Source organism: Larus michahellis, chromosome 6 (assembly GCF_964199755.1).
Source record: "Larus michahellis chromosome 6, bLarMic1.1, whole genome shotgun sequence".
NCBI lineage: Eukaryota > Metazoa > Chordata > Aves > Charadriiformes > Laridae > Larus > Larus michahellis.
In genome coordinates, this window is record NC_133901.1 from 66,357,255 (window position 1) to 66,372,288 (window position 15,034).

At 36.4% G+C, this 15,034-nt stretch overlaps 1 protein-coding gene across 3 annotated transcripts in view; it reads right to left on the bottom strand.

Annotated features, from left to right (window-relative positions):
• RAB11FIP2 (RAB11 family interacting protein 2) overlaps positions 1-15,034 on the bottom strand; it is a 36,106-nt gene that overhangs the window by 6,063 nt on the left and 15,009 nt on the right. For all 3 annotated transcript variants that reach the window (XR_012587560.1, XM_074591458.1, XM_074591457.1), the window contains one exon: positions 2,350-2,395. Coding sequence is in view for 2 of the 3 variants with exons in the window: in XM_074591458.1 (XP_074447559.1) it covers positions 2,350-2,395 (46 nt within the window). In the remaining variant the exon portion in view is untranslated. The remainder of the gene's footprint in view (positions 1-2,349; positions 2,396-15,034) is intronic.

Below are 15,034 nucleotides of genomic sequence, written 5' to 3' on the forward strand. Positions count from 1 at the left end.
TTCCATACAGCTCCGTATTTACACATTGGCATATGTCGAATAATTAAAATATGCAGGTGGCCGAAGTTTTCAAATAAACCTAATTAAAAGTGATGGGGCACTGCAAATAGGTTGAAGTACGACAGATCAATCAGCCTCTCTCCATCAATTATATTCTCATAGCACCTCTTGCAAATATGTGCTTTTAAGGGTTGCTCGCTACATTTGAGCTATTTAATGTCACATTTATGTGTACGTATTCAGAATTTTGAACTATATTATCGAGTTACAATATTGTAAGTGATCAATAACTAGGTCAATAACAGGAATTAAGATGCAATGATGTCATTATATTATATAAAGTTTACTGGAAAATTGTGTGTAAAAATGTTAAAGACGTTAAAGATGCTTTAAAGATGTTTGGTCATACATATGCTCTATATAGATCTTTGGGAGGAATAACCTATCACATTAATTACACAACATTCTAGTTAAAGGGTTTTAGTACTTAGAAATAAGTATTGTTGAAGTTAAGAAGATTTTAAATGTTCAGCTTGAGCAAATAAGTGATACTTAAATGTATAAGGAACAATTATATCTTTACAAAAACAGCTACCAAAATTTTAATACAAAACATTAATCTTATAATGAAATACGAAGAAAAAAAGGTTCTAAATACTAAGCTACGCAAAGAACGATTGTCTCAGCTACAAAATACTACTGGGGTACACACCGACAGCCAGAGGAAATGGAGTTAGATAAAACGGAAGGCCTGGCAATCTCTGATCATCTCTTTATTGTTCTAATGAGGAATTCTGCTCTGGGAATATCATCTAAGCTACTTTCACATCTTTTGTCCTACTTACTTCATCTTCCTTTCAGTTCTTAATTAGGCCTTAAAGAGCTCATGCTGCCCTTTCAACTGGCTACTGCTCCCATTTAAACGCTGCTTTCAGAGACAGGTGTTGGCACCAGAGTAGAAGACATACAAACATAATTACTAAATGTGACGCACAAGGAAGAAATATAATAACTTGGTGAGGGCTATTATTGCAGAACCTAATAATAAATTACTTCAAACACCTTAGAAAGCAATCTTGAACATTAAAAAAAAATATATATATATATTCAAATGGTTTCATTCAAAACTATGGTTGAGATATAGTTTCTTCTCCTCCTAATTTGTATTTTGTATTAAATGAGCACCACCTCATAATCCTACAACTGACATTCAGGATAGCTGGTATTCCAAAAGAAAAATCATCAAGGATTTCTTTTATCACCTTTAAATCCTTTAAATAAAACAATTCACATCTTATTTCTTAAAAGAATTAAACCGATGCTTTCACCAGCAATAAATTACATGATTTGCGGCAGTACATTTGCAAGCACATAGAAACTGTAATTATGGTTACTTTACAGACAATAGCTGCTAAGTTAAATCAATTTTTTGATGTCGCTTTTTGTCAGAGATTAAGTAACCGCCTGGTAGAATTCAGTTTACTATCTGATCAAAGACAGCCTTCATATACTCTGACATCTCCCACCAGTTACTTACATTATAAAAACTTGGGCATTTACAATAACATCAAATGTTATTACAAGTCATTTACATAAACCAGCAAAAAACAAACAGTACAAAGTCCTATTTGCTTGTGAAAATTGTTTTCTATATATTTTAAAGATTGAAAACAAACCCACTTTTAAAGATTTCATCTATTCACAGAATAAATTCCAGGAAGACCACATTTTCCTTCAAACAAAGACACCGCATAGGAAATCTGTGGATTTTTTTGGTCTTAGTACACAATTTATTCCAGGAACTTTTAGAGTCAAAAGTGTATTTTGAATAATGTTAGTATTTCTATTTTTAGTATTTTCTGAGAGGCTGTTCCTTTATTATTTGTACTATTAATCCTATCCTGTATCAGTTCATTACTTCCATTTTGATTTGCCATCTAAAGACTGTCCTCAAGTTTTCAACTATAGTGACAGGAGACTCCTGTTAGGCCAATTAATACATCACTGCCTAACGCAGGGTTCCTCACCGGACTATTACTTCTCTAGAGTCATTTGAAATACCCCACAGCAACAGTCTTCTTTTTACTTTTTGTGCAAAGATCTAATTTTTCCCTTCTTCTCTACATCATCATACCAGAAGTACACTATCTATTGAGTGTAGAACTCTTCTTTGTTTCCAAATTTATATTAAGCCTGTGATTTTCTAATTAGATCTTCTGGATATTTGAAAAGAAAAACAAAGAAAAAACCCCAACATTTCCTTATAAGCGGTTAAAAAAGAATAATAGCTTATATTGTGTCAAGCACCAATAAATTGGCATTTACTGATGGCAACGCTTCGTAACTCACCATTGTCTTCCTGAGGTCCTCAATGCCAGGAGGATTCATACTGAAACTGTGGGAAAAAAACAAACCCCCAGATATTAGCACTGCATATTTATCTGACCAAAATATACACTCGAAGACACTACTGAATTAGGTATATAGCTATAAAATATTTAATACTATTTATTTTGTTGATTTGTTGAACTTACAAAAAGTAGGAAAATATTCAAAGTTAATGGAAATTTTCATGTATTCTCTGTTCACAATTCTTTCGTATTCTTTTTGTCATAGAATTGGAATAAGTAACTAAGGAATGCAAGAAAGGGTATTACAGACTGGCCTTCCCTAGCTCTTCTCTTGTCTCTACACTTACCTTGAGATTCTAAGCAAAAAGAGATACTTTACATGAAACATTCTGGAAACAGGTCCCTGGGATGAGATTGTTAAAAAACACCACCAAAACCTCGCAGACTAACATGTATTCCCAGCTTTCATGGCAGCTTCCAGAGGAGAAAGGTCCTTCAGAAATTCCAGCGAGATCACCAGCTTAAGTCAGAGCTGAAAAGCCATCTTCTGTCGGCAATACTGGTTTTGTACTTAAAATCCAGTAAATAATCTATTCTTTCACAAACCTAGTGACTACCCCACATATTCAAAAAGCAAAGCTGTTTCATGATGTAGTTGAGATTTTTTCCTTCCTCATCTGCAAAGGTGCAGCTGATATTGATAAAAGCAGCCACTGTCTAAGTGTCAGGCCTAAGAACCAGTCCACTGATCTCTCAGGCCGATGCAACTATTAGCAAATATCTTCGAAAATCAGTGCTGCTGTGTTCTTAGGTACTTGCTACAGCAAGTTTGGAGAGAAAGCTAACCCTCTGAAAACGTGTTTGGAATTTGGATATGGCTCACAAGTACTATTTACATGGTAGCATCATAGCAGACATCCCATCCCAGAATCTACTATTTAGTTCGATTGCATGTACTGGCGGTTAAGGGTGACGTTTGATGACTGAGAATAATCCAAAAAGTTACAAAAATATGTTTACACTATTTTCTTAATTTTAAAGGGAGCTTAAAGTAAGGGACATGTATTTTGTGACTGTTCATCACTCTATTACCTGAATTTATAAGCCATGTATTTCATGGTATAAAAGTGGAAGGGACATAATTTACAAAAGTAAATGACGTAAAATGTAAAACCTGATTTGTTCTGTAAGAAATTTTTTTTGTTTACATTAATTTTTTTTTTTAACATTATGATTTTTTCTTCTGTACATTCTTTTTCATTTCCAAAGTAGGCAGGCTTTTGCTCATACAGAAATCCCGTGAACCATCTGCTGGCCCGGGGATATTAGATAAAGATTGGATTACGCAAACAGTCACAACTGGAAATCAAGAGGTGTCTGACGAATCCAATTCTGGCTAATTCCCATTATACCTGTTTGTAACAGAGATCCGCAGCAGTCTGCCTAGTTTGCTGGAGACCAGTTTTGAATGAGGGGCCTCTTTCATCGGGTATTGTCTAAAAAGCTGAAGGCAGGAACCCTCCCTCCCCGCCTGCCTTTTAGTTTCACGCTGATGTGTCAAACACATGATGAACTTGCTTCATTCATGGCTGCCTTTTGTGATCCCAGTACAAAAAAAACTGAGTTAACTGAACTGGATCGAATTAGCTTGGTGAAAACCAAGAATGTCTCTATTTAACGAAGTGTGGCGTTAATTTGGGATATCTTTCTTTTGGGACTGTTTCCTCATGTTAGACAAGATATAGAATAATACGGCCTGACTGCTCAACTGAGTGACTTTCTGAAAGGTTAAAAAAGCAAGATCTTTCATTGCCCTGAATGACTTTATAGTTTCTGTGAAATAAGTTCTGGGACTCCTTTTCATAGCAGCAGCTTAAAAGAAAAGCAGCAGGTCTGACTACGAAAAGTTACATTTGAAAATGAGAAATATAAATCACTGGCAATATGGACTAATTTTTTTTTTTTTTTTTTTTAAAAGCTAAAAAACCTGCGATCATTTCTATAACATTGCGGACATTGTAACTGCCGTTACAAAAAAGCACATCTGCGTATTTCACATGAAGCAATTTGAATATACTTGCCAAAAAATGAAAAACTATTAAAGAGAATATTCCCCAATAAGACCCCAAACCCCATGAATACTCTTACTCGTATTTTAAAGAGATATGTGGAAAATCTACTGCTTCTCAAGGAAGAAACAGGTGCTGAGAATGCATATAACATTTTGTAAATCAGGGTGTCTGCTCAGTACGGCGGGAGCGCGCCGGCCTCGCTGAGCCCCGCAGGGTTTCCTGCCAGCGCTTCCAGCCCGAGGTGAGCGTGAGCAGACGCAGGCTCTCACCGCCGGACACGTAATTCACTGTCCGAGGACCAAATAATACCATGAAAAATACTGTAAAATTATGAATGCCTACAGTTGGGGGAGTCGCATGTTTGCTGTATTGAAATTCATGAGAGCGTTTATTTTTTAATTTAAATTTCATGACAGTAATATACCCCTAACATTACCATCTTCCTTGATTACTGGTAATAGCTTACAGAAAACACACCCCCAGGACCACAGCCCACACGCTGCACAACCATCACAAGCCTCCTTCAAGCAGCCATTTTCGTGACTTCCTAAGAGCATTCTGAAATCATTAATCTAAACAATTATAAAAAATAATGTAATTTTTTTGGCTGTGTTACAATCACAGTTCATAGGGATAATGCTTGGTATAGTCCCATCTCTGTTTTTTCCCCAGGGTTTGATAAATTGGCGGGGAACTTTTGCCATGGAAGCCTGAAAAAACTATGGTCACAGCTTGGCAAAATAAGTTCTTTTAGCTTTGTTTTGAGTGCAGTTTTCTATGAACTGTGTTTATTAAAAAAAAAGTTGCATTGTGAGATCCTATAATTATTGTTTCTCAATTATGCCCAAAATAAATTTGCTCAGTTAACAAGTAAAAAGATGATTCTTTTCTAACGAATGGAACTTTCTGCCAACTCACTCTGAGAACTGAAATCAGACTGGGTTTCTCTGGCTCATCGTCACTAACACGGTGTGTAACTCCCAGGTGTTATGTCTAATGTCTCCTCACTGGACATACCTCCCAACCTACACAAACCGGCTGGACTACTTTTTTCTGCTCACTGAAGAGACCTCATCTACCTTCTTGCTCCTTGTGTTCTTCATCATCTCAAGGAATCAAGTCATTTTCTGCCTCTTCCATCCAGACAGGACAAGAAGCCCCCCTGCCCACCACTTTGGAGTCTCATCTGCCTCAAGGTGATGTCCAAGGTCCCACAATGATTTTTAAGAGTTTGTCTCTTACAACTAACAAACTTTCATTCACTCCGATCACCTCCAAGAAAGTTAGGAACTAGTAAAAGGGAGGTAAGTCGCACCAGCACAGATTCAAAATCAGCTGCAGTAGGATCAGGCAGGTGAGTGACCAAGCCACCCAACTTCTACATTGCCCCTGCCCCACCATAGGCAGAACAGACTTCTTCAGTCTAATTGCCAGCACAGCAATTAGTCATGTCGCACATTTCACTCATCTGGGAATTCAATTAGTTTCCTTAACAGTTACTTTATATCAGATAATTTTACCAGTTTAAATCATATCCATTATTTTATTGCTTGGGATATAACTTCTTCTTTACATGTACATTTTTACTCAATAGTAAAGTTTGTTTGAATTTCTGGGGTTTTATTACCTTGGATTTCAATTTGAATTTGAGCTCATCTGAGATGAGGACCCTTTCCAATCGCCACGTTGCTGGGAGGAGAAAAGTGATGAGAAATAAAAATAGTATAAGCTAATAATGGAGACGGCCATACTGTAATGCTGATTCTGTAGAGTGTTTTAGATGACTGTTTCATAGTCATAGCAAGCATATTATTTTATGCTTTATTGTAATTTTTACTATTTAAATACATTACATTAGAACTACACGGAACTCTTACTTTTTTTTTTCATAACACCTACTTTTTATGAGGTAGTTAAATGCTTACACTGCACGCCGATTATTTGCAGTTTGTACAGAAGCTTCAACACAACAGAGCTGAGTTTAGGATGTATCACAAGCTCAAGTTTATGACTGGGGCTTGTAATTTTGTCCTTTGAAGTTTAATAGTAGTTAAAAATTCAAACATTACGTCTAGTGGCTGCTTAAATATTTAGCTTCTAAGTGCCTAGAGATTAAAACAATGTTTAAAAAAAATCTTTCCTATAACCGATTTAAACATTTTAGTGCCTGAACCATTTACTCTGACAACATAATGAATGGGAATCAGACTCCTACATTATGCTGCATGGAAAGCACACTTTCTTAAGGAGCAAAAGCTTTTTACTTATCTTTTGCTATTCATATTAGTTATATGATCATTGTACTGTATACTATTAGAAATTAAAACTAGGACATTTACATTAATCACTACTACTCAAACTATTGAAATCTTCTATGCTACCTTGGCATCCTGTAAAATATCCATTATACCAATAAGCTCAGTGTGAGGTTTCAAGATTTTTCCTTTAATATGGAACGACTGTGTAGAGGTAATTAGCAAAACTCTACCATGTTCATTTTCCATTAGAGTTGAAATATTATTCCTATTCCTACTTCTCGGTCTTTGGGCTGATTCTTATTACATTGCTTGTGCATTTTTCTTTGCATTCTCACAACACGTATCAAAACCTTGAAATATTAGGATGCAATTTAAGTTATTACCAATGTACTAGAAACACAAAAGAAATGAATATAATCAGATACAGTTAATGAAATTCAGAAACTTAGTTTTCATAGAATATTATTAGCCTGCTGTGCCTGGCAGTGCAGACATCACTTTATGCTCTGAGAAGGAATGACTGTCATGTCTGGCAGCTAAGCAAGTATGGAGTAAGCACATTACCATTTATTTCCCAATCAGATTCTGGGGAACATCACTTAAGACCCTTCACTATATAAATTGTCCTGCTGTCAAGCCATGCTCCAAGGCCTTCTGGAGTTTGTGTAACCACAGGAGGACACAAAAAGAGTATCAGGTTTTGTTGCTATCACTCCATTTCTTAATATTACTATGAAGTCTCATGCCAAGAGTTAAGAAACTGGACCAAAGCCCCTGAACTTTGAATGTTAAGACACAGTGCTTTTGCAAATCATTTGTTCTCAAGCTAATATTCACTATATAGAGTATTTTGGAAATGGTCTGCTCATGAGTATACTGCAGGACTCTGTAGAGCCTTTCAAAGAAGGCAGAAGGCTTCATGAGGCAAAGAAGTTATAGATTCAAAACGCGGTGCTGGATAATGGTCCTGAACAACACGTACTTCAAGGAAGTAGCCTTTTCTCTTGTAGCTCACAAACACCTGAAATTTAGTGCAGTAGAAACATGACAACGCAACAATATAGAAGCACAGAAACTTTAACAGAAACATAAAATCATTTAGATTGGAAAAGACCCTTGGGATCATCAAGTCCAACCACCATCAACCCCACTCTACAGAGTTCTCCCTTACACCATATCCCTTGACACCACATCTAAACGACTCTTAAACACATCCAGGGATGGCGACTCCACCACCTCCCTGGGCAGCCTATTCCAGTGTCTGACCACTCTTTCTGTGAAGAATTTTTTCCTAATGTCTGGTCTAAACCTACCCTGTTGCAGCTTGAAGCCATTCCCTCTTGTTCTATGGCTAATTACCTGTGAGAAGAGACCAGCACCAACCTCTCTACAATGGCCTTTCAAGTAGTTGTAGAGAGCGATGAGGTCTCCCCTCAGCCTCAACAGTCCCAGCTCCTTCAATCGCTCCTCATAAGATTTATTCTCCAGGCCCTTCACCAGCTTCGTTGCCCTCCTCTGCACTCGCTCCAGCACCTCAATATCTCTCTCGTATTGAGGTGCCCCAAACTGGACACAATACTCAAGGTGTGGCCTCACCTGCGCTGAGTAGAGGGGGACAATCACTTCCCTACTTCTGCTGGTCACACTATTTCTAATACAAGCCAGGGTGCCATCGGCTTTCTTCTTAGCCACCTGGGCACACTGCTGGCTCATGTTCAGCCGCTTGTCAATTAGAAGCCCCAGGTCCTTTTCTGCCAGGCAGCTCTCCAGCCACACTTCCCCAAGCCTGTAGAGATGTATGGGGTTGTTGTGGCCCAAGTGCAGGACCTGGCACTTGGCCTTGTTGAAGCTCATTCCATTAGCGTTGGCCCATCGATCCAATCTATCCAAGTCTCTCTGTAGAGCCTCCCTATCCTCATGCAGATCAGCACTCCCGCTTAACTTGGTGTCATCTGCAAACTTACTGATGATACACTCTATGTCCTTATCAAGGTCATCAATAAAGATGTTAAACAGAAACGGTCCCAACATTGAGCCCTGAGGAACACCACTTGTGACCGGCCGCCAGCTGGATTTAACTCCATTGACCACCACTCTTTGGAGTTAAATCCAGCTGGCTTTCAGTTAAAAGAGCTCAAAAAATTTAACAAAAATTTGGCTTTATCTATAAACACCTTCATTTTGAAAACAGACATGAATTTGGATCCACAATAAGCTGGTGACCAATTCTGAGGTGTCTGATACTGAAGGAGACAGATCAAGAGAAGCGGAGGCATACAGGGCTGCATTCATGAGCTCTGCCAGCATGCTAGCCTTCTCCTTCCAAAAATGTAAGTATCTTAAAACAATGGCACTTGTACTTGTGTGCTGCTGGACACACTACTCGTGCAAATTGGTTTATTATTCAGGACTTACAAGACATTCTAAAATCAAAAGTGATCTCACACAGTGTACACGACTGAATTTTAAACTAAGTTTCTGGAAACAAACAACAGTTTTACATAAGAAGTTAATAGTTCTAAGCATTTAAATATTCCTCCTTTTACTAGGCAGTTGTGCTATGGCTAAAAAACTAATGAAGTTTTATTCTCAAGAGACCACTGAAGAACTTTTAGTATAAAAATTGTGACACCACCTCCACTAGAAGACCCTACTATTAGAGAACTATAAGTCAACCAGAAGATTAACCAACCCTAAAGCAAAATTTTGTATCGAAACTTCCAGAATTTTTAAGCATTTAATTAAGAAAATTTAAGCATTTTTGAATGCTTAAAAAACCAGCATTAATTCTTAGTTCTTACAAAGAAACAGGAAAAAAATTAAAGTTCATCAATTTTATGTAGCTTCTCCATTTATTAATAAAGGAACTGGATATAACTATTTAATTCTTTTTTTTTTTAAAGCAAATAGACTAGGCAGTGCATTCCCCCTTGGGACAGATAATATGTCTCGTGCATCCACTCAAAAAAGTTTTCACATGCCCTAATGTGCACCAACAGACAAGGAAAGCTTGAAAAAAATGTTGTCATTCAGCCAGCAGGATGAACTTTCAAAACAGCCTTCCTAAAAGAGACAACTAATTAGGAGTGAGTGATTGCTGGTGAAGAGTCTGCAAAAGTCAAGATTAACACTAGGTATTTCTACAATATCTCTCTAGGAATTCATTGCTCCAAACCATCCTAGTAATATCCCAAATACTGTGACCATTGCTTTGTAGTAGCTTTGCGAAAGATTTCATTATTCTCTCATCACCTTCAGTGATCTCTCTAAATTGGACGATAACAGTCCTGGCAGGAGAGACTAAGAATCCTCACATGACTTCTCCTTGTTTTGTAGTTTCCCCCTACCTCTCACATACCTGTCATGTATTTGTTTTGTTGAAAGAACGTTCAACCGACAGCTTTACCACACTGAATTAACAGTCTACAGTATAATTAATGCACTGTCATAGACTATAATGTTTTACCCAGACTATAGATAATCACATTTGATTGGAAATAAAGCTAGTCAAATTTCAGTAGAGAACTGAAAAAAATCCTTTCATTTCAAGAAAAGCAATGCAGAGGTACACTGTTCTTAAAATAAGACATGCTAACATTGACAGAGGGCACAAAATTCTGAAAATAGCATAGTTCACCTGATGTCAATTTCTGACTAACAGAGAACCATACTTTAAAATGTCAGAACAAACTCCATCTCTATTACTCAAGCAAGCACACTAATAAACTTGTTAGAAATCAACATTTCTGAACAAGGCATACCAAAATTAAAAACAGCGAGTTGTACACTGGAACAGGATGACCTACTTGGTAAAGAAATCCACAGCCATCACAACCCTTTGCTCTGACCAGGCAACTTCTGGGGTTCATTCCAATGGAACTGTGCCCAGTGACTACGTCTCTGGCACATCACATGTAACAGGCCGAAACTGAAACCATTTAACAGTCATTTATCTCTGATGATGTTGAAGTTATTGCACTAATAACTTATCTTCACTGTGGTTTAAGCTAACAGGTTTGACTTTACAACGGCAGCTGACTAGAATCAGGCACCTGCTCTACTAATACAGCTCAACTGACCTAGAAATTCAGAGTAACACCAGGATTTTGAAAAAGCTTCTCTAACTAGTTGACCATCACACATGCAAAATTTTAATATTTGCTAAAATGTAACAGACATCATCGATTCTCTAGACTTAACAATTTAATACGATCTAAACGCATCACAGTTATCAAAGAACCTCATGTTTTCATGGCACTTGTTTGATTTTTTTCCAAAGCTAGTAACAGACATATCAAAAATGCAGACACACTGCTTATTTCAAACACTGCATCCATTGGAACAAATAAAACTGCACATACTGATCCCTTTGGAACAGTGTGATGATACTAGGGGGGAGAGAGGCTGAAGAAAATAACCACATTCAGAAACGACACACAAAGCAGAAAGATGCAAAATAGATGAGTTTACGGGTTCTGTCGGTTGGGTTTTTTTTGAGTTGCAATTTTTAAAAAAGGCCGAAGCAGTAAAAGAACACAGAAAATAGTATTTCTGTATTTTATGGTCCAATTGACCAATTACTAATGTTATAAATTCATAGCCATAATTCATTATTCATAATTGTTACAGTGAATCCCAGTAAGATACAGGTTTCTCTCTCCTCCACTATTCCATCTTCCACATTGCTTAGACTGTAACATATTTATTGCAAGAAGTTGACATAAAGTGTAACCAGTATGCAGGCACAAGCTTTATCTTCTTTTCTCTAAATTTAACAACACTTAGGTCATGGAAGTGCTACTTTAAAGGGTTTTTTTAATGCATCTCTCTATATATGTATACATATATGTCTATACAGATACACATATATATTGTGTGTATGTATATATCTATTTTACATATGATGTTTCTTAGAAAGCTCCCAAACACCTATCAATTCAGTTTCCCAGATCTGGAATTTGATCAGACTAGTAACAACCTGTCAGCTTTAAATATTGGACTGTTTGTTTCCCTGTGTCCAGTGCCTAAGATCTTGTTAATTACCTAAACTCTCTTTCTGTAGGTCTTGTTAATTACCCGTCTCCTGTCTCAGAGGACCTTGTTAATAACTTGTACAATCTCTCTAAAAAGGTCCTAATAACACATTAAAATTAAAGATGCTTTTCTTTTAGCACTTGTCAAGTGGTGTAAATTGAGAAATTTTCACATCAGTTTATTAGCCCACTGTAGTGCATTTTCCTAAACACAAACAATTTCAGAGAAATGATGCTCAAGGTTTGGTCGTGGCACAAAACAATCTTTGTTTTCCAGGAGTATCCTCGAGTTCTTTAACTGTGTTCAATACAAAATCCACGTGGCTCCTGACTGCAAATTAACCTCATGAGAGCTGTGACAATAGCAGTAATTGTAAGAATGAGTGCAATTTAAGATAGTATTAGGTAAAAGTTTCAAAGCAGCGGAATAATAAGTACGAAGACAAAAGTAGTATTGATAAACGCAGGCTAAAAATACTAGACGCACTGTGTGCTTAAAATTTTTCATTGGCTGTATGATATAAATCCTCTGGAACCAACAGATTTTGTAATATTTGCAAAAACAGCGTTTCTTGTTTCACTACGAGACTGCAGCATTTTTAAATTGTCAAGAAATCAGCTCATAAATATCCATATTACACCTACACCAGACAATAAAAAACCCCAATCTTAACACTTATGTAATACTGTATTACTGTTTCTATAAAACCCTTAAAAAATACTAATTTATCCATTCAGCATTTGGAAGAGGTAACAAAATATCATCCCCATTTTACAGATCAGGAGCAGGGAGACTTAAGTGATTCAGCCAAAGCCACAAAACAAGGCTTTGCCAGAGCAGAGATTAATAGAAATTACGGGTCCATATTTTGTGATTTCCTGACAACTGGTGTTATACACAAACCAGGCAGCTTTTGTTTTGCTTTTCCAAAACGCTTCTTAAACCTTCTTGAAACAGCAATAATAAGTAATAGTAATAAAAATAAATAATAATTTTCAAATAATCCTGGGATACTTTACTGTTTACTTTAACTGTTGCTGAACCATTTCTACATTTTCTGTATCAGCAGCTGAGAAACATGTGGAAGATGTATTTAACTTCATTCTTTTAATTAGTAAATAAGAGTAATTATACAGCCAGTTAGCACTTAACGACTGGTTGGGTGAAGGACTATTCAGCAACTCTGTCCCGCAACTCCCCCAGCCATCCGTTAGTGGGGCTGTTGTGAGCTGCTGCCCTGCACATCGTTACTGCTTAGTCAACAGCACCAAACACAATTAATTAGGATGGACTCAAGCCTGACCCAAAGCTCACCAAAGTCACTGAAAAGACGCCCACTAACTTTACAGACATCGGTTCGTGGGTGCTAAGCACCCGACCTTCACGCTTGGGTTTGGTAATTATTTTTTTGGGGGGAGGTGGGTTTTTTTTCTTCCACTATTTTCAGACTGGTCCCAGGGACTGAATGCCCTTTTGTGGCTACAGCGTGCTCCTGGAATGCATCTTCCAGTCGAGTTTCATCAGGCAGGAATCCTGTTCACATGCCCCAGGACTGTTCCATCACTCAAACAAAGGCTTAGCTAAGCGGGGTTAACTGGGAGATCCACCTGCAAAGCAAACTCCTCGTCTACACCAGAACACTGATTTTGGACACACCTTAATAAAAAGATACTTCCCCGTTTACCTGCAGAACTGGTATCCATCCAAAAGGGCTTAATAGCATCTTGAGCAAATAAAAAGCAACTCAAAGTCTAAATTCCCTGCGTATGCTTTCTGCATACTGAATTTGTTACTCAACCTCATTTATTTTGCGCCCATAGATTTATACAATTCTTTCTTCACAGTATTACTGGTTCGAAAAATTTAAAATGGATTCTATTCAACATATCCTCCACAGATAAAAGGTAAACTTACACTGTAAACTTATTAAATATGCACATTTTGTATTAGTTTCTACTTCAAAAGAAAATCATTGTACAAGATACATTTGAAAGTGTACTTATTCTAAAAGATTCTCACAGACAATGATACTGCAGCATATAAAAATCAAGAGCTTCTAACTTAAATTATTGCACGCTAGATATTATTCCATAACAGCTGTCTTATAAAAAAAGGTCAAAAATGTTTACTATTTTTGTTTTGGTTTTTTTCAAAATAACAGAGTATCTATTTGTATTATCAAAAGTTTATGTTTACATAAAAGTCAAGAACTAGTAAAAGAGACTCATACAAAGAGGGGGAATAAATGACTAGAGTCCTTCTGAATGGGCACTGTGATGAGCTTTTTAATTACAAAATAAAGAAAAAAAAAAAGTCCATCATGATTACTGTTAAAGATTTATATTTATCAAGATCTTCTGCATTCAAGAACTTCAAAAGATTTCACTACTTATATCTAGCGTCTGCCTGAATACATTTTTTCATTTTAAAAAAATTAAATGCTATGTAATTTTAATTGTTATTTAAATAACTTCTCTTTAAAGCAGCTTATTTAAATGGAAGTTTAACTTCCGACAAACCAAGCTACATCCTAACCTTACTCTAATCTAGAGAAATACTTTATTAAATAAATAATATGCTAAGACTCTGTCTGTAAACATGTTATTTAAGACACTTGGAACTGCCTTGACTCATAGAAGACGCTAAGAAGATAATTCATTGAAGTCTGTATGAACTTGTAGCAACCAAATCTTTTCTATAGCAGTTCCATTTCAGTTCGTTTATCTAATTCACATCCATGATTAGTTTTGTTGAGAAAATTATTCTAAGTTTAAATCAGGAGTGCATGCATGCTAACCTATGAATAAAACTGAGCCGGGATACAATAAGATCAATCTGCTCTAAAATCTTAAAGAACAAGATAACAAGAAACTAATTACTTTTTTTTTTTTTTTTCCAAGGACAATACTACTGTGTCATTAATTAAGGAACTAATAGACAGGGAAAAGGCAAATTTGTTAGACCCATATATTCCATTTAAAACAGTGATGTATTTTACAACGTTAAAATTCCAGTTTGGAGCATTTTATTTTTAAATTCAATTTCTATCAAATTTAAGTAATTAAATAGAAATGAATCATTACCTTGAGGAAAAAAAAAAGGATTGTTAATTTCTGGCATTAATACAAAGAAAAAAAATAAGAATGCAAATGAATAAAAGTTAAATAATTAGTTGATTAAACACTTACCTACTGGGAACAGTACAGGTGTGTGGGGGGTGTATTTATATATTTTTATATACATAAAGAGAGACACAATATATCTTTGTCATTTGCAAACAAAAGCCAGAAACAAAATTAACTGTGGGATACACTCGAGT